This window comes from Papio anubis, chromosome 1 (assembly GCF_008728515.1).
Source record: "Papio anubis isolate 15944 chromosome 1, Panubis1.0, whole genome shotgun sequence".
Lineage (NCBI taxonomy): Eukaryota > Metazoa > Chordata > Mammalia > Primates > Cercopithecidae > Papio > Papio anubis.
In genome coordinates this window covers 68,158,141-68,179,801 of record NC_044976.1, presented here as the reverse complement: position 1 = coordinate 68,179,801, position 21,661 = coordinate 68,158,141, and the positions used below count along the sequence as shown (strand labels likewise).

Sequence of the window (21,661 nt, the reverse complement as noted above, 5' to 3'; positions counted from 1 at the left end):
ATGTGTAGATAAATTAACTCAATTAAAGTACCAAAACACAAACAAAATAAAAGTAGTTATTTTTCTTACTAGTGAAAAAATATCACAGTTCAAAATTCAGAAAATACACAGTCACTTACTTTGGTAGAGTTTTCAAGTGATTTTCTCTTAACTCCAAGATCCGCAATTTGACAAGTCTACAGAAATGAATTTTTAAAATTTCCTCTTAGTATTTCTGTCTAAAAAATTATTGAGTAAGGTCTAGTATTTGGTAGTACTATAGGGTTACTATAGTTAACAATAATGTATATTTAAAAATAACTAAAAAACTAGAATTGGAATATTTCTAACACAAAGAAATGATAAAAGCTTGAAGTGATGGATACCCCAATTACCCTGATTTGATCATTACACATTGTATGTCTGTACTAAAATATCACACATACCTCATAAATATATACAACTATATGCACCCATAATAATTAAAAATTAAAATAAAAATAAATTTTACTATGGTAAACTATCATTATCACTATTCAAAGAGCCATGTTCAAATATTCTTTTAACTATGGTTATAGATTTTAAAGAAATTTACATATTGATTATGAGTAGGGTTACATCAGTATTGGGCAATGACAAATATCATTTTCCTAAAATTAACTGAGATATTTAAAAGATATCTTTGGATTCCAGCCTTCTAAATTTCATACGTTTTATAAAAATATATTTGTTGTTCAATATTTTCATTGATATTTGAATGTATACTAAATATCAGATGCTGTGTTCACTGGAATATGGCAATAATTTCTCTCAAGAGACTATAAATAAACTAAAAAGCAAATACTATAGCATAGAGTTAAAAAAATGGGATTTTATAGAAGACAAACCTGGGTGAAATCCAAACTCTTTCATATTCTGCCTCTCTGACACCGGGCAAATTAATTAACCTCTCTTAATTCAATTTCCTCATCCATAAGTGTGTGACAGCAGTATCAAATTTGTATGGTTTGGAACATTAAATAATGTAATACATGTAAAGCATAATTTCTTGTATATCACAAGTTTTAATAAGAATTGGCTATTATTATTTTCATTATTTACACAATGGGAGAAGTGTTGCAATATACCATATTTCATTGACTCTAAGGTGCATATTTTAACATTTATGAAAAGTTCATGCATTTAAAAATCTATCGCATCATATGTCCCATGACAATGCTGGGGTTGGGGAAATCACGTGAGAAGAATGAGAGGTATTCATAGTTTCTGTTGCTTGAGTAACATTTGTGATTAGGAATGCATTTCACACTTAATTACTTGTTAAGTTTTGTAGTCTAGGACACACTATTGTTATTCACGTCCATACTGAACGTTAAAATGTACCCAGATGAAGCTACTTTAGAACAGATATTAACTGGATTATCTGAATTCTTAATGTTTTGGGAAATATTTTACTATTCGAAGTTTTTCATCTACCATCTCCCATATTTACTGTACTTTTAGGTTTTCATGTAGGTCTCTCTCCCTTTCTTTTTTGCCTCCTATCAAGCTTTTTTATTTAATTTTAATCTTATAATGATTAATCTGTATATGAAATAAAGTGATTCAGTTCTTCACAGCATGGGTATATTCTAGTAAAGGAGATTTCTTAAGCATTTGCATGTCTCAAATCTTGTCAACAATTGTACTAGTATGATATTTTGTACTGATTTTGGCTTTTAGGAGCACAGAATCTCAGGTGTTAAAAGGAATTTTAAGTGTCCTCTTGTTAAACTACACAGTTGAAGGTTAGAGACCTTTTTAGATGATAATAATAAAACAGAGCATATTTTTTGTAGGCAATTTATGCAAAATTATATTCTATTTTCAAGTGGTTTTGGTGTTGGTATTATGTTTTTCACTTGCCCAAATCTTTTCCTCACATTACGACTAAAGAGAACTGACAAAAGTTCAAGAAAAAAATGTATCTTAAGATAATAATTAAATATTTTCTGATTTGATAAATCCAAAGTATATTGTAATGCTGTGGTCAGTGCCAGAAAGGCAAGGCTAGTTTCTATGGATGAATGATGAAATGCCAATTCATTTAGAAGCCAGGCAATGCTCTTTGGACGCTCTGTGAAGTTTAAAACTGCCCAAGTATATGCTGTTCATAAGTGTTGTGATGGTGTGATGTGCAAAAGTAAGGGAATCTGGGAAATGTTGATGTGCTCTCAGTATGTAAATGGAGGCTGTCACATGTTAAGTGACTTCATTATTCAACTGAGTTCTTAATGTCCTGTGCCAGCTTCGGTCAACAGATTGATGTCAAACTACACTTAGTCTATTATTTGAATAATTTCAAAGATATTCATTTACATAAATGTAGTTGACAATAAACTTAAAAATGTCCTAGCTGTTGAGATATATCTTTTGCACAAAAAAGCTCATTGTAGAACACCTGAAAAATATTGAAAAACATGTCAAGATGACAATAAAAATTATTCGTAATTTTACTTTTAAGATACCAGTCTTTCATTTCATATAGATTCATATTAATATTGGAAACATCTTAAGAATTAAAAAAAATACTTTCCTAAGATAATATTAATTATTATACAGTATTATCATATAGATGAACCATAATATATTTAACCAATATCCTAGACAGATATGTGATTTCACTTTTTTCACTTTGTAAATAACAATAAACTTGTCCATAAATCCCAGTGGGATACTGACAATGGTAATAGACATTTCTAGAAATGATTCACAGAGGCAACAATTTGTAAATATTTTCAAAGGTTTTAAAAGCATACTGCCCTGCTTGAAGGTCATAACATTCTACAATCCTATCAGAGAGCAGGAGATCATCTCTGTTCTTATACTCTAAAAAAAAGTTTTTGCAATACGTTGGAACATAAAGGTCTTTTATTGTTTTAATTTGTATTATATTTATTATTTGTGAAGACAGACATGTTTTATGTGTTCCCCAGCCATTCATATGTGTTATTATGAATTGCTTTTTTCTTGTAATTCGACCATTTTCCCCTAAAATCTTTGTTTGCATATTTATATGTAAGAATTCTAGGTTAAATATACAAATAATTTTTTTCATATATAATGAAACTATTTTTCAGTTTATTGTTTTACCTTAAATCTTTGATTTTCTGATACTTTATGATAAAAGTATTTAGGTCAGCATATCTATCCATTTATGGTATTCTTCTTTGCGTCTGTGCCTGTAAAGGTATTTCTCAACAAAATAGCCATAAATATTCATCTCCTTTTTTCCCCTCAGATCATTTCTGGCTTTATTTTTTTATATTCAACTCTTTAATTCATCTAGAATTTATTTGACTATTAATGTCATGTAAAGGCCTAATTTTACTTTATTTTTTGCAAAAGTTTCATTAATTAACAGAGTTTCATTTATTGAATAATAATGAGGCCTATCTTTAATCACAGCTGGCACTTTTGAAGTCTCATCAACTGACACTAGTAAAGCACTTACCTAAGGTGAAATATAATTGCATAATTTAAATTTCTTATTCTTACCTTCCAAAATTGGCTGGAAGAAATTCAAGAAAGGCGTCATTCAGGTAGAGCTGGGTCAGGTTTAGGAGCTGTGTGAAGCCATCAGGGAGTCTAAAAAGGAGTTAAAGTTTTAGTCATTGCATTGATACTGCTATAGAAACAGAACAAAAATATGTATCTCTGAGGAGAAAAAATATAAATGTAATACATTTTTCAACTCTCCTTTGGTATTACAGTAATGAAAGAATTTATTGAGCATGTTGTTACAGTTTGAAAATTTTGCCTGTTATTAAAGTAAATAGCATTTATCCACTTCCATGCTACTCTCCTACACTAAGATTTATGTCACTGCTAAAATTAGCAACATCATCTCTTATTGCTGGCCTAATCTTATGCACACCAGCCAGGACATTTTTTATGGAAATCTCAAATTGTTTGGCTTGTTTGTAATTTTAAAACTAATGTTCCTTTTTCAACAGAATATGCACATATATAGTCAGGCAAGAGTATCCAGTTACTATTTCACTTAATCATCAAAATTTGTTTACAATTTGTTACAGTGATGACTAAAGTTGCCCAGTATGAAAAGTGAAGGAGCATGTTGTCCCCTTGACTAATGATTTCTTTAATGCCTGCTCAATATGTATGTAAATCATGATTCAAATTGGTCTAATTAATATCTATTAAAAATGACAAAGAACATTGAAAAGATAATTAGACAATCATAAAGGCTATAAACTGCATCAAAAAATTAAGAAAATAACCTTTATGAGTTTTAGAAATTAGATTAAATTATTATTTTAAATGTAAAAAGATTTAGTTCAAGGATTTCTCAGGAGACTTGTTTTTAGAGGAATATTGACTTTTTTATTAGTAAATTTCTATTTAAACATTTGTAATACTTTTATGTATAGTCTAGTCCAGATTTTGTTATTTTATAAAATACTCTTAAATAGCCTTCAAATTTGCCTTCTCCTCAAATTACAGCCTGTCTTCCTCCTTGCATTTACTGCTAAAATTATTTTAAAAACTGCCTATACTCATTGCTTCTTATTACTACTCAAGCCATTGTTTTCTGGCATCTACTTCAACTCTGTTACTGAAATGCACTCACCAAGGCCTCCACTGACATCCTAAGTTCCAATCCCATTAGCCTCATTTTATTTCGGATCCTACACTGCCTAGCAACAGTTGCCATTACTGCTTGTTCTCCCCTTCTTTGCTTCTACAACAGTTTTCCTGCTGCTTCTCCTTCTCCTGGGACATTATATGAGTTTTATTCATGGTTTCTCTTCCTGTGTCCAATACTTTGTTATATGTATATATAAAACACTTACACATATATATGCACACACACACACATATATATACACACACACACACATATATATATATAGAGATATATATATATAAATATATAATGTTTAGTATTTGGGTATGTATGTGTGTACATACATATATGTATAAAAGAATATATGTGTACCCACAATAGAATCAAGAAATAGAATCAGTATTTTTGAAACCCTCTGGGTGTCCCTCCCTGTCTACATCTTCCTATTTGCCACACAAATTCCTGAATCATCTTTACTATTCTGTTTTGAAACAGCTTTACCACAAATATTTAATTCCCTAAAACAAAACATGTTGCATAGTTTTGCATGGTTTTGAAGATTATGTAAATCAAATCATACTGTGAACATTTTCCAAAGGCTTTAAAAATTAGTATTAGATTTAAAAAATCCATCCATTTTGATGTGACTGATTGGCCATCATAGCATAGTATTCCATTGTATGAATATACAATTTGCCGTTTTCCATCTAATGAACATTACAGTTGTTTCTTCTCCTTCTTTTTTTTTTTTTTTGAAATAGAGTTTCACACTTGTCTCCCAGGCTAGAGTGCGATGGTGCAAACTCGGCTCACTGCCACCTCCGCCTCCCAGGTTCAAGTGATTCTCCTGCCTCAGCCTCCCGAGTAGCTGGGATTACAGGCACCTGCACCACGCCCAGCTAATTTTTGTATTTTTAGTTGAGATGGGGTTTCGCCATGTTGGCCAGACTTGTCTCGAACTCCTGACCTCAGGGGATCCACCCGCCTCGGCCTCCCAAAGTGCTGGGATTACAGGCATGAGCCACCGTGCCCGGCCTACAGTTGTTTCTAGTTTTTCATTTTGCTATTACAAATATTGGCTTCTGTGAATATTTTTGAACATATAGTATACATTTACAAAAGATTACTTAAGTTATATCCTTAGAAGTGACATCATTGGTCATAGCGAATGCAAGTCTATATTTACTAGATGTAGCCAAATTTCATTCAAAATAGTTCCACATTTTTCCATGTCCTTCCTAACCCTTGGTTTTGTTAGCTTTTTTCGTTTTTGCCAATTTGGTAAATATAAAATAGCAATAATAATCACTTCACTGATTAGTTAGGAATAAAAGTTTATTAGCAATATTTGTTTCCTTTTTTGTGAAATACATGTTTACTTATTTTACCTATTTTTCTATTGGTGCCCCAACCAGAACTCCCTGCCTTTATCATTTTGTTGTACACTGGAACAAATCATGATTGCCTGCCCCTTTCCTTCGTGTTTGAAGGCTTTCTTCAGCTGCTAAAGCCTGGTCTCTTCATGCACCTGGTAGCCCAAGTTCCATGGAATTAATGTCCCTCTCAGAGACAGTCCTCACCTAATGACAAGTAGGAATATAAATACTTCTGCTCTCTCTCCCATTGTGTTTGACAGCTCTGGTATGTGTTTTACACTGTTACCCAGAGCTCCCCAGAAAGTTAAAGTCCAATGGCCAAATACTGTAAACAGCTTGAAAAAACACCCTCAACAAGTATTTCCTGGGCTCATCTCCTAAATATACTGCTTATATTCTTTTCTAAACATCTGCTTCTGGGGAATCTAAAACAAACACATTTATATTTTTATACTGATTTATGAGAATTCTTTACACATTGTTAGTAATAAGTCCTCAATGTCATTGATAGGTTCTTGGAAACTGCAAGTTTAAGTGCAACTATGTATAACAAAACAATTTTTTTATCTTCTCTACAACATTATAATGAAATGATGTTGAAGGAAAAAATGTTATTTGAAGACTTGCTGGTATGTCCTGTAACTTAAAGTTGGAGTTTCCAACAACCTATCAATGACATTAAGTGAAGACTTACTGTATATTAATCTGATATTGGTTTTTTTGCTGTAAATACATTTTTCTAGTTTGTATTTTGGAGCTGAATTGTGTGGATATGATTTCATAGAGGATGTTGCCATAAATATGCTTTTAAGAGACATAGGATTTATGAAAGTAGAAAAGAAAAAGAAGGGAGGCAAGTGAAAAATGAGGGTTTTTATGATGTAGAGGTAAGAAGACGCTTGAGATGTATAATGAAGAGTAGATGAGTTCTGCAGCAAATACTTTATGTATGAGAGTATCGGGAGTTAATATTTAAGAATATCAGGAGAGGGCAGGGTTTACAGTCCTTGAATGCTCAACTCAAAGGTTTGAACTTAATCTTATAGAAATGAAAGGCTATGGTAGGTCATTACTTTTCTCTGTGTTTTACTTTGTTGTAATGCATTAGAGCTCATGTCCTGATAGTATGACAGTTGTTATGATGTTAAATACATTTGTTTACACAGATGTTAAATACGTTTCCATTGGGATTTAAGTATTATCTTTGATGTCTTGTAATTCAAAACAACTAGTTACATATGACTTTTCAAAAAGATGATCAGTAAGATACATGTAAAATTAGACGACTGTTAAAACCATTAATCTAATAATTTACTTTAACAGTGTCACTACTCAGTAAAAAATGGCTTTTAAAATACAAATTTTCTATTTGTAGGGACAAATATTTTTCCTATGTATCAAAACTATCCAGGTTCTCTCAGTCTACTATTCTCCATATGTATGTAATAAACGATATTGTACTACTTCTTTGATAAAAAATATACTGCTTTTTTTGCTTCTTTTTTGGTAATGCTTATGCCCTAGAAGAATCTGGCTTATTACATAGAACATTTTGTTCAGGGTTTAAGAATTGACCACATTTTGCAGATTCCAATGACAAAATTGGACCACCAAAAATAGGTTATATGAAAAACCAGCTTGCAAAGTAAGCTAGTTTTAATCAGCCTGATTATAAAAAAAAAAGATGTATTGACATTTTTCTATTGAACTTTTCTTCTTAAAAATGTAGAGTTAAGAATATGATTACATAGTATGTCTTATTTAATGACATCTATGTTTTATTTCAATTCACTTCAACACAAATTTATTGAATCGTTACTCTGCACTTAGATTCAAAATTAATGTCTTCTTTACTTTTCTCATATGATTCTGTTTACAGATTTAGTTGAATGTTTATACAATTATGCTTTGCACTAGTATTGGAAATTTTCTGTTCCTGGGAAAAATTATAAATTATTTGGGGATAAGGAATTTTTAAAATCTCTTAAAGTGTCCATTATTGTATTTTGAAAATAACATACAATGAAAAATGGATTTGATGTTATTTGAAAAATCATATATATACAGCCAGTAAGTCTGCCAAAAAAAGATATTCAACTTTATCATTAATTTTATGGTACATTTTGTAGCTTCTAATAGAGACAAGGGCCTGACTTATCAATATAATCACTTCCAGAAAAATGTATGAGGAACTGTAAGGAAGAAAGTATTCCATGGCAAGCGGGACACACTTGATAAAGATGACAATCTTAAGCTGCCTTTACTTTCCTCTAAAGTATTCAATGAAATCCAATATCTGACATTAAGTAAGGAGCTCTCAATAATGAAATGATTTTACTATACTAAAGTAACTTGGTGGCTTTTCACATGTGACAGATTTATTTAAAAATTCAAAGAATATATATGTTTTATAAATTGGCAAATAATTCATTCTACTAAGTAAATGTTTTCCTTTTATTAATTGCTTAAATTAGAAGTGGTATGTACAAATACACAGTTACATAGAACAAAGGAGATATGGTGTTTGATGGATCAGTTGGGTTACTCTAGTTAACATTAATTAATTTTACAGTTCAAAATAGCCAGAAGAGAATTAGAATGTTCCTAGTGTAAAGAAAAGATAAATATTTAAAATGATGGATATCCCAATTACCCTGATTTGATTATATGAATGTATCAAATGATCACATGTGCCCATCCAAAATGTACATCTATATATATCAATTAAAAAACTACAACAAAGATAGAATAACAATAGACCCAGACACCCATATAGTTTAGCAGTTGGGCACATAATATCAGCTATGTGGAAGACACATTGTAAATGCCCCGCCATGATCCTCGCCTCCTGATGTTTACGCCCTTGTATAATCTCCTTCCTTTGAGTGTTGGTAGGAGCTGTGACTTGCTACTGATCAATAGAATGTGGCAAATACGATGGAATGTCTCTCCCACAACTAAATTACATTATATAACTCCATCTGGCTAAGAGACTCAAAACTGCCTTGGGGGAGAATTATATGGCAGGAAACTGCATACAGTCTCCAGGTCCCATGAGTGGTTGCCAGCTGACAGCCAGCAAAAAGTGCAGCCTGGTGAAACCCTGAAGCAGGGGACCCAGATAAGCCATTCTCAAATTCCTGACCCACAGACATGGAGAAATAAATAATATGTGTTGTTTTAAGCTGATACATTTGTGGCGATTTGTTTCAGAGCATTAGAAAATTAATAAAGATTTTTGATGATTGGAATTGGGGTTCTGCTGTAACTGATTTCTAAAAATGTGCAGTGGCTTTGAAAGCACTCAGTGGTCACAGACTGGAGAACGGTAAGAAAAACATGATAAAGCATACGTTTTCTTAAAAAGACGTTTAGAAGAAATCTAAACTTTGATGGCCCTGCTAGTGAGGGCTCAAAAGGAAGTGAATGTCAGATTACTGGAAATTTTCTCAATCTGATAAATGGCATATATTTAAAAAACAAGTAACAGTCATACATAATGGTGAAGCTCTAAATGATTTCTCTCTAAGATTGGGAACAAGATAATGATGCCTGCTTTCACCTCTGATGCTCAACATGTAAAGGAGGTGTTAGCCAAGACCAAAAGGTAAGAAAAACAAACAAATAAATGGCATGTAGACAAAAAATGATAAAATGAGACCGTCTTATTCACAGGTAACATGATATTCTACATAGAAAATTTCACAAAAATCTACACATGCAATTTAATGGAATTAGTGAATTTAGTAAGATTGAAGAAGATCAGATAAATATTAAAAATCAATTGTATTTGTACATGCTGGCAGTAAACAATTGGAATAATAAAAAATCACTCGCAATAGCACAAAAACCATAAAACACATAGAAAAAAATGAACAAAATTTGTATGCTGAAATCTATAAAACATTGATAAAATTTTAAATACTGAAATAAGTATGGAGCTAAACTATACTCAGGGATGAGAATATTCAACATTTTTGAGATGTTAAGTTCTACCCAAATTGATCTACAGATTTAATGCAATCCCTATCAAAATTCCAACATGCTTGTACATTTATGTATAAATTAGTAAGCTAATTATAAAATTCACATAGAATAGCAAAGAGCATACTAGCCCAAATGATTCTGAGGAAGAACAAAGTTGAAGGACTCATATTTTCTGATTTCATGACTTACTATTATATAAAGCTACAGTAATTAAGACAGTAGGGAATTGGTGTAAGGACAAACATATAGATTAACAAGAATTGAAAATCCAGAAATAAACTCAACTACATGTGATCAATTGTTTTACAACAATGTATACAAAATCAACTTTAAATGGATCATAGACCTAACTGTAAAGCCTAAACTATAAGAGTTTCAGAAGAAGGCACAGGGGAAAATCACTATGGCTATAAATTTAGCAAAGATCTCCTAGATAAAAAAGAAGAGCAGAAACCATAAAAAATTATTAAATAGAAATTCATCAAATTTAAAACCCTCTCTTTGAAAGGTACTACTTAGAAAATAAAGAGAGCAGCCATAGAATAAGAGCAAATCTTCACTTCCAAATATCTTCTAAAGGTCCAGAATACATACATAATTCTTATAATTCAACAATAAAAAGGCAAGCCAATAAAAATGAACAAGAAATTTGAATCTTTAGCAAAGAAGCAATATAGATTATAAATAAATATATGGAAAGGTGATAATTAGACATTAGAAATATATATTAAAACCATAATGAAATACCACTTCTACTACACTGGTTAAAATGGAAAAAAATAAAAAACTGATAGAACCAGATTCTGGCAAAGATGAGGAACAACTGAACTCTGAACAACTGAAATGATGCAATGCACAATTGAATAGCTTTGGGAAAGCAGTTTGGAAGCTTCTTATCAGGTTAAACATACACATACCATACTACTCAGAAAACTACTCCTAGGGCTTCACCCAATAGAAATGAAAATACATGCTCACATAAACACTTGTGCATAGTTTGTACCAGCTTTATTCATAATAGCCAAAAACTGGAAACAACCCAAATGCCTATCAACTGAAATATAGATACATAAATAATGTTATATCCACACAATGGAATGCTACCTGGCAATAAAGAGGAATAAAGTACTGATTATTGAAAAATTACAAATAAATTTCAAAATCATTATGTTAAGTAAAAGAAGTTAGACACAAAAGTATGATATCATTTATTTTTCATTTTGAAAAAGACAAAGCAATGGGGATAGTAATCATCAGTGGATGACTGGGCTAAGGGAACTCTTTGAGATGATGCAATAGTCTATATCTTGACTATGGAGATGGTCACATGACCATATACATTTGTTGAAATTCATTGAACCATACACCTAAATATAATTAATTTTATTTTTTTGTGAGAGGGTCATACTCTCATGCCCAGGTTGGAGTGCAGGGGCATGATCATGGTTCGCTGCAGCCTTGTCCTCCCAGGCTAAAGTGATTCTCCCACTTTAGTCTCTCAAGTAGCTGGGACTACAGGCATCCACCACCACACCAGGCTAATTTTTTGTATATTTTGTAGAGATAGGATTTCACCATGTTGCCAGGGCCAGTTTTGAACTTATGCGATCCTCCTGCCTTGACCTCCCAAAGTGTTGGGGTCACAGGTGTGAGCAACCATGCCTGGCCAGAGTGAATTTTATTGTATAGAAAAAACATATTTAAAAACCTGACTTTAAAATTTGATAAACAATTTATAATGACTTTTCATAATTTTTGTGAATTCCAAAACTGTTTAATGTTTATAGTGTTATGCATTTTGCTGAAATAGGTCATATTTATTTATCTTTTAAAAAGTTAAACATATGAAGGGAATTAGACATATCCAATAAACCTATGGACTTGAAATTTCTCGGAGATGTAATTTATCATCTGGCTTCCACTCCCAAAGACCTACCATGATTCCTAAATAAGATGAGCTACTAGAATTAAATAATTAGGGGGAAAAAAAAGCAATTTATTGTCAATACTGAATTGTTTTGACTCAATTCAGGGACATGGTTATAGTCCTGGTGGGAGAAATTAGTAACATCTATTTGATTGAGATGTTGAAAAAATTGCTTTTTTGGTCTAAGAGTTTTGGGAAAAGCTTTTTAGGGTTTTGTTTTCTCTTTTTTTCCCTCCCTATCTACTTTTCGGGAAGAAAAACTGTAATTTTTAACATAAAGGCCTCAGATTATTTTACAAACCATTCACTATAAAGATCTCCATCTAAACTTTGATCTCATTCTTTTACATTCTATTCCACTCCTCACCTTGTCTAGAGCCTCTTTCCATCATCCACAGAGAACCACTTTCACTATTCCCTCTCCTCAACTCTACTGGTATACAATTTCCCATCAACTTCCCTTTGACAAATTTATTTATGTCTTCTTCTAAAAACACTCCATCCATTAAATATTTTTCCAGTGGGATTCAGTTTCCCCCAGTCTCCTGCACTTCATCAGACAAAATATTGAGGAATTTTTTTCAAATCCTACTGTCAGCTTTGTATAATTAAAATGCCAGTCTTACTCTGAAGCTCATTTTTTGCAGCCCAATACCAATGACTTGTTTCAACCTCTTCTAAATATTACAACTGTCAGTAACCTTTCTAGATTTTATTTCTACTTCCATTATTAAGTGACTTTAACATTCAGGTTCATGACTCCTCCAATCAATTTATTTTATTGCTTCCTGACCTACTTGATTCCACAGACTTCTGTCACTACACCATATGCTCAATTCACCAACATGGTCACTTTCTGGTTATCATTTTTCTACGGCATTTCTTAATTAACAGATCTTGGACTACAAATACCCATTTTCTGATCACAGCATCTCTATCATCCAGGCCTTCCATTTTCCTGACCTCCTAGGGTTATCTCTTTGCTCTTGCTGCGATCTCTGGTATACAAGTACTTTCTATTTCTGGTCATACTTAATTCCCTTGAACTACATGATAGGTTATTTTTATGCACTTATCCTTACCTTAAACTCTTGCACTATCTTGAACTTCTGCCAGGCCCTTTATGCTAGTTTTCCACCATGACCATTACTAATAACCGTTTTATTAGTTTCAATTCTTATCTATGGAGTGTTACCTGAGAGCTGTGGAAAATGGTGATAAAGTTTGCTTCAAAGTAATACCATCTTTTGCCAATTGGGTCTTCCTTGCTACTCAGCAATGCTTTTAATCATCTTTTGTCAAACTATTCTGATGAATTTTCCCCATCATTCTATTAAATGCTATGTCAATGTTACATTTCAGTTTAAATTATGATGTGCATTTCATCTATCTTGGTACATTATTATACAATGGAAACATAAAAATAAATAAAATTTAATCACTCATACTCACTTAGAAATGGGATTGACACTGGCTTCAATAATTGTTAAACACTTACAGCACTTTATGTTTTCTGGAAATTCTTGTACACCTAAAATGTGAAAAAAACAAAGTACATGAAAATGTTCCAACAAATATTCTTTAAACTACAGTTCTAATATTTAGATAATTATTAAACTATGAGTCAGTATATGGTATAAACACCATTTAGAATAACCATTGAAGTAGAAATGAAAGCTTAATAACATATCAATATTATTAATCATATATACATTATTTTTAATAAAAGTTGAATGTTAAATAATATTTTATAATAAAAGTTTAAAATTGGTTATAAGATTGAGGACAATTGTGTATTTGGCCTAAGATAAAACTTTGATCTTTAGTAACCTAAAGAAATAAAAATAGCTTAAGTTATTAAGTTATAGTGCCACTACTGAGAGAAGGGAGAACAAGTAGATGTAAAGAAAACAGAAGATAAAATCTTTCTTCCAATAATCATTTTATAAGGCTAGGAAGGTTGAACATATACATGTGAAAAATACTTAAGAACACACCCAAAACTGATAGATATTCCCAAACTAATATTGGGCTCTGCTAAATTTTATACAATTCTTTTTTTGGTGCGTACAGAGTGTAGCTCTGCATCTGCCTGAAAGTGTGAAGAGACAAGCAGCTTTCCTTGGGTCCTCCCTGGAGTCTCTGAGGTAGCCAGCCTGGCTGATTGCCCTTGGAGATTTGCTCATCTGCTGTCACAGCTGTGCTACTGGCTGTGTGACAGAAAAACACAGATTTTTCTATGAAACTGAAAATGCAAAAGCTGCAAACCTAATCCATAAATGTGAGGGTTAGAGGAATAAAAGATGTGGGGGACATTTCAATCAATTGACAGAAATGGATCAATGTAGTAGGCCCTGCAAAAGTTACAAGGGAAGAAGCTATATGAAGCTGTTATGATATGATATGCCTGCAGTACTACTTTCTCTCAATTTTTGAAACTATTATTAAGGATGTAAAAATTTTCAAAAAGAACTGGCCTTTCCCAGTACTTCATATCTGACGGAAGGATAAGGAACAGTTTCTGGCAGGATATAATTGAACTTTTTGATGATGGATGCTCAAGAAACAAAAGATTCCACCTTTCTAGATTCCATTCATCTAGACCACCATGTCTGCAGGACTTCAAAGCCCTTGAAGCAGCAGGAGGGTAGTCAAATCCAGAACAGGTCACTTATCCACTGCCAAATAGGGGTACAAAGGGGTACAAAGTAGGGGATTTGTGATGTTTCTCACCCCACTTCTCTCCATTCAAAATTTCATGAAATCATGTGGTCCTAAAATTATTACTGAACTATTCTGACTTCTAAATAAGAGCCTCCAAAAGTTTGGGAGCTCCATTATGTATGAATTTAATGAAAAAGCCTGTTTCTCTTGTTTTTGGAAGGCCATAACACCTAGAACTTCTTCCATTAAATAGTCACTAAAAAATGGGCAGCCAGGTCAATAATATAAGTTGTGAATCATTCTTAACATTTTCCCTTAAAAGTCTTTACTTTAAATATCTTCAACGAACAGGAGTATAAATTTCTCCTTTTCTCTGTTTAGCTTTTTCTGTTCACTCTCCAATCTGGGTTCATTGCATGCTGATATGCATGATGCCTTATCTCCACAAGTCCCTGCCTTAAAATGGTATATCCTTAAATTATGTGTAAACCAGGACATGGAAGCAGAAGTAAATTAAAATATGATTTTAAGAAAAAGATGATGTCTCTTTATCTTCTACTGAAAATGGAATTGCCTACTGTGGTGAAAATGGTGCTATATTATTTGTTTACAGTTTAGATTTAAAATAATTCAGAGCAGAGTCTGTTGGCTTAAGATGGAATCCTAGCTATATACTTTCTGGCTGGGTAGCCCTAGGCAAGTCCTTTAAACTCCCAATGCCTTAGTTTCCTACTCTGAAAAATAGTGATTATATGAATGGTTTTATCATAGAGTTGTAGTGAAGATTAAAAGAGATTATACAGAAAAGCAATTGGGACAAAGTGCTGTAATAATGTTATCTATAATTATTAGAAATAAAAAAGAATTGGAGAATGTAAGTCAAAAAAAGAACCAAAAACATACCAAAATGATCTGGCTTCAGGTAAAAATGTGTAAAATTTATCTACCTTAGAGAACACAGGAAAAAGAATTAGTGTGCTGAAAGAAAATAATATAATATATATACTGTGAATATATACATTATTAATGTGTGTGGATGTGTGTGTACACACACACTTTTTTTTCACACACACACACTTTTAAAATTGCTGTTCTTTGAGGACTTAAAAGTGTCAGACATTGTGCCAAGGTTACAGACATAAAAAGTAGGATGAAAAAGACTTCATGACATTTTTCTTAAATTGATGTTCTAACTCAGAAGAATGATTGAAAGAAAAACTATAGAAGAATCAAAAGATAAATGTGAAGAAGTCTTCTAGAAAATGTGGTAATATTAGGCAAAAAGACAGTAAAGATGAATTTTTAATAGTTGAGACATTTTAGTATCTGAGTAATGAAGTTGTAAGAAGGGTAAACTGAGAACACAAAGGACAGAAAATACTAAAGGAACAATTCAAGAATATTTCAGTAATTTCAAACAATGAACGAGTTTATTTCAGATTAGAAAAGCTCACTCATTCAAGGAGTATTGAGGATTAAGAGGGGAGAGAAAAATCAGGTTTCACACAAAGGATCAAGATCTAGATGACATTTGACTTCTCAAAAATATTTGGAATGAGAAAATTATACAGAAATATATCCAACTTCTGAAGGAAAATGATTTTCAACTAAAATCCTATACACCACCAAACTAATATTCCAAAACTATGAAAATAAGTGTGGAATAAAGATATTTGCAAAGTGATATAAGCAAGATGGCAAAATAGGAGTTTTCTAACATCGCACAGTTTACTGATTTTGGCAACCACCTGCTGATAAGAATATTTTTGTGGGAGTTTGGAAGTCCAGTGGAGAAATTCCACCATATCATTGGAACAAAGCTTATGAAATTAGACTCACTGAAGAGAGTAAGAATAGTTTCATTTTACCCATTTCGCCCCTCCCTCAAGGTGGCACAGCTCCATGCCAGGAGAAACTCCTTCAACTCACAATTGTCCCCACAGGGGAAAGTAAAAATGTAATGAGTGAGGATTCCCCAACTGTGCAGGACATTGTCCTAGAGGCCTACTTCTTTCTTGCCCCACTTAGAATACTGAGGGCATCAACAAGGCTGAGTGGCTGGGAGAGGTTAGGAGCTGGGAGGAGAGGTAGGGACTCTCAGCAACCAAGGTTCAAAACTAAACAAAGAGCTGTATATTCTATTATTCTCCAACAGAAAGTTTGCCCATGACCTGTTCGGTATGCCTCACCTGTGGACCACCATAACTGACCCATAGGTCCTCCCAACAGATTGTGTTTTTCAGCCTCCCCTCTATAACTGTAGCTAGCTCCTTTCATGTGCCTGACAGATAGTCAGTGTGAGCACTTGCAGTTGTCTGGCCAGGATACACAGCCAGCCACCTTGGCTTTGTGGGAGTGGGAGAAGGAACATAAACTTGAGCATTTCAGAGCATTGCCTAAAAAAACAAGTGAGAGACTCCCAGCACGCAGCCTGGCTTTGTGGGACTGAGAAAGGGCAAACAATCTTAAGAAGTTCTGCCCAAGAGGAAACCAAATAGGTGGAGCAGGCACATCCATAGCAAAAGTCTGAGAGAGACTCAGAATCCCTGATCTGGCTGACTGATGAAGGTGTTTCTCTCCTAAAGCCAGTCAGTAAAGACTGAAGGAGGTGACAGCTTCTTCAAATGCAAAGACAACAATACAAGACTTTCAGGAATACAAACAAAACAAGGGAATATGACACCACCAAAATAACACAATTTTTTTTTGACAGAGTCTCACTCTGTTACCCAGGCTGGATTGCACTGGAACAATCTCAGCTTACTGCAACCTCCACTTTCTAGGTTCAAGTGATTCTCCAGCCTCAACCTCCTGAGTAACCAGGATTACAGATGCCTGCCACCACACCTGGCTATTTTTTTGTATTTTTAGTAGAGATGGGGTTTCGCCATGTTGGCCAGGCTGATCTTGAACTCCTGAACTCAAGGGATTCAACCGTCTTAACCTCCCAAACTGTTGATATTACAGGCGTGAGCCACCATGGGAACACAATTTTCTAGTAACCAAACTGAAAGAAATGAAGCTCCATTAATTGCCTGACAAAAACATCAAAATTAATATTTTAAGGAAGCTGAGTAAGCAACTAGAGGGCACAGATGGACAAATCAATAAAATCAGGAAAACAATGAACAAAACAAGAAGTTAAATGAAGAGACAGAAATCACTAAAAAATCCCAGAAATTCTGGAGCTGAAGAATATAATAAATGAAATGGAAAATGCAATATAGAATTCCACAGCAGACTTGATCAAGCAGGAAAAACGAATGTACATTGGAGACAGCTCATTTAAGGTTATTCAGTCAGTCAAACTATACTACAAGGCTACAGTAACCAAAACAGCATGGTACTGGTACCAAAACAGAGATGTAGACCAATGGAACAGAACAGAGTCTGCAGAAATAATATCACACATCTACAGCCATCTGATCTTTGATAAACCTGAGAAAAACAAGAAATGGGGAAAGGATTCCCTATTCAATAAATGGTGCTGGGAAAATTGGCTAGCCATAAGTAGAAAGCTGAAACTGGATCCTTTCCTTACTCCTTATGCGAAAATTAATTCAAGATGGATTAGAGACTTAAATGTTAGACCTAATACCATGAAAACCCTAGAAGAAAACCTAGGTAATACCATTCAGGACACAGGCATGGGTAAGGACTTCATGTCTAAAACACTAAAAGCAACGGCAACAAATGCCAAAATTGACAAATGGGATCTAATTAAACTAAAGAGCTTCTGCACAGCAAAAGAAACTACCATCAGATTAAACAGGCAACCTACAGAATGGGAGAAAATTTTTGCAATCTACTCATCTGACAAAGGGCTAATATCCAGAACCTACAAAGAACTCAAACAAATTTACAAGAAAAAAATAACCCCATCAAAAAGTGGGCAAAGGATATGAACAGACATTTCTGACAAGAAGACATTCATACAGCCAAAAGACACATGAAAAAATGCGCGTCATCACTGGCCATCAGAGAAATGCAAATCAAAACCACAATGAGATGCCATCTCACACCAGTTAGAATGGTAATCATTCAAAAGTCAGGAAACAGCAGGTGCTGGAGAGGATGTGGAGAAATAGGAACACTTTTACACCGTTGGTGGGATTGTCAACTAGTTCAACCATTGTAGAAAACAGTATGGTGACTCCTCAAGGATCTAGAACTAGAAATACCATATGACCCCACCATTGCATTACTGGGTATATACCCAAAGGATTATAAGTCATGCTGCTATAAAGACACACACACATGTATGTTTATTGTGGCACTATTCACAATAGCAAAGACTTGGAATCAACCCAAATGTCCATCAGTGACAGACTGGATTAAGAAAACGTGGCACATATACACCATGGAACACTATGCAGCCATAAAAAAGGATGCGTTCGTGTCCTTTGTAGGGATATGGCTGCAGCTAGAAACCATCATTCTCAGCAAACTATTGCAAGAACAGAAAACCAAACACCGCCTGTTCTCACTCATAGGTGGGAATTGAACAATGAGATCACTTGGACATGGGAATGGGAACATCATACTCTGGGGCCTATTATGGGGAGGAGGGACGGGGGGAGGGATGGCATTGGGAATTATAACTGATGTAAATGACGAGTTGATGGGTGCAGCACACCAACATGGCACAAGTATACATATGTAACAAACCTGCACATTGTGCACATGTACCCTAGAACTTAAAGTATAATTTAAAAAAACAATAAATAAAAATTAAAAAAAAAAACACAGTAGGGACTTCGGTACCCTGATTGCAACAATGGATAGATTATGCAAACAAAAAAATCAACAAAGAAACATTGGACTTCAAGACTTAATATATATACACACACATACACACACACACACACACGCACAGACACACGTACACACACAGAGAGCATTCCATTCAACAGCAGCAGAATACACATTAACCTCAAGCACATATGAAATATTCTGCAGGAAGATTATATGCAAGGCCACAAAATAAATCTTAAAAAATTTACAAACACTGAAGTAATATCAAGTATCTTTTTCAACAGCAATGATATATATAAAAGTAGAAATGAATAACAAGAGGAAAACTGGAAAATCCACAAATATGTGGAGACCAAATAGTACCATCTTGAGCAACCATTAGGTCAAATAAGAAATCAAAAGGAAAATTAAAAGAAAATCTTGATACCAAAAAAAAATTTAAATACAATATACCAAAACTTATGGGATGCAGCAAAAGCAGTTTTAAGAGGGAAGTTTATAGCAATAAATTCCAAATTAAGAACAAAGAAAGATCTCAAATAAACAAGGTAACTTTACACTTCAAGTAATTTGAAAAATAAGAACAAACCCAATAAATATCAGAGCAGAGTAAATGAAGCAGTGACAAGAAAAAAATCAGAAAAGATAATGAAACTAGAATTAGTTTTTTTGAAAAGATAAAATTGACAAGGCTTTAGCTAGACTAAGAATAAAAGGGAACCGACTTAAATAAATAGAATCAGAAATGAATGAGAAGACATTACAACTGATACTACAGATATACAAATCATGATAAGATACCACGACAAGAAATTATATGCCAACAAACAACCAAATAATCTAGAAGAAATAAATTATTATTGATATAGAGCCTGCTTAGACTGAATCCTGAATAAAACATTTGAACAGACATAACTGATAAGGAGATTGAATGAGTAAACAGAAATCTCCCAACAATGAAAAGCCCAGTACCCTATGACTTCACTGTGAATTCTACCAGATATTGAAAGGAGAATTAATATCAATCCTTCTCAAACAATTGAAGAGAAGGGAACACTTTCAAACCCAATTTCCAAGGCCAGCATTACCTTGACAACAAACCGAGACAAGAAACTACAAAAAAATAAAATTACAGGCCAATATCCCTGATGAACATACATGCAAAAATCCTCAACAAAGTACCAGAAACCCCAATACAACAGCACACTAAACGGATCATATACCATAGTAAAATGGGATTTCCCCCTGGGATACAAAGATGGCTTATCATCCACAAATCAATAAATGTGATATACCACGTCAAGAGAATGAAGGATAAAAAACATAATCATTTTAGTAGATGCAGAAAAAAACATTTAACAAAATGCAACATCCTTTCATAATGAAACTCTCAACAAATTAGGTAGAAGAAATGTATTTTAACACAATAAAAGACACATATGACAAACCTACAGCTAACATCATACTCAACAGTGAAAAGTTGAAAGCTTTTCATCTAAGATCAGGAACATGACAAAGATGATCACTCTTGTCACTTCTATTTAACAAAGTACTGAAAGTCCTAACCAGAGGGTTAGGCAAGAAAGAGAAAAAAAAGTCAACTAACTCAGAAAGAAAAGTTGAAAAGTCCCTGTTTGTGAATGCCAGGATCTTATACAAAGAAAACCCTAAACAATCCACCAAAAAGTATTAGAACTATTAAGCAAATTTAGTAGAGCACAAGCTACAAAATTAACATTTAAAAGTCAATCTTGTTTCCATACACTCACAACAAACTATGTGAAAAAGAAATAAAACAATGCTTACAATAGTGCGGGAAAGAATACCACACTTAGAAATAAATTTAACTGAGGTGAAAAATCTATATCACTGAAAACTTCAAAATATTGATTAAAAAATTGAAGACAAAAATAAGCAGGAAGATATCATGTATTCATGGAGTGAAATAATTAATGTTGCTTAAAGTTCCATACTATCCAAAGTAATTCACAGATTAAATGCAATTCCTATCAAATCCCAATGACTTCTTTTTACAGAAAGAGAAACAATAATCCTAAAATTTATATGAAATCTCAAAGATTCTGAGTAGCTAAAGTAATTTTGAGCAAGAAGAACAAGCTGGAAGCCTCACCTTTCTTCATTTCAAATTATATTATAAGCTATTACAATCAAAACAGGCTGATATTGGCACAAACACAGACTTACAGATTATTGGAATACATTAGAGATCCCAGAAAAAAAGCCACACATATACCAATCAACTAATTGCTGACAAATGTACCAAAAACACATTGGGGATAGTCTCTTCAACAAATGGTGCTGAGAAAACTAGAAACCCACAGGTAG

The 21,661-nt window shown here is 33.3% G+C and overlaps 1 protein-coding gene across 11 annotated transcripts in view; it reads right to left on the bottom strand.

Annotated features, from left to right (window-relative positions):
• Positions 1-21,661, bottom strand: part of LRRC7 (leucine rich repeat containing 7) — a 553,086-nt gene that overhangs the window by 274,188 nt on the left and 257,237 nt on the right. For all 11 annotated transcript variants that reach the window (XM_017962453.3, XM_031669738.1, XM_031669736.1 and 8 more), the window contains 3 exons: positions 13,349-13,427; positions 3,517-3,606; positions 120-176 (listed from right to left, as the gene is read on the bottom strand). In XM_017962453.3, coding sequence (XP_017817942.1) covers positions 120-176; positions 3,517-3,606; positions 13,349-13,427 — 226 coding nt within the window. The remainder of the gene's footprint in view (positions 1-119; positions 177-3,516; positions 3,607-13,348; positions 13,428-21,661) is intronic.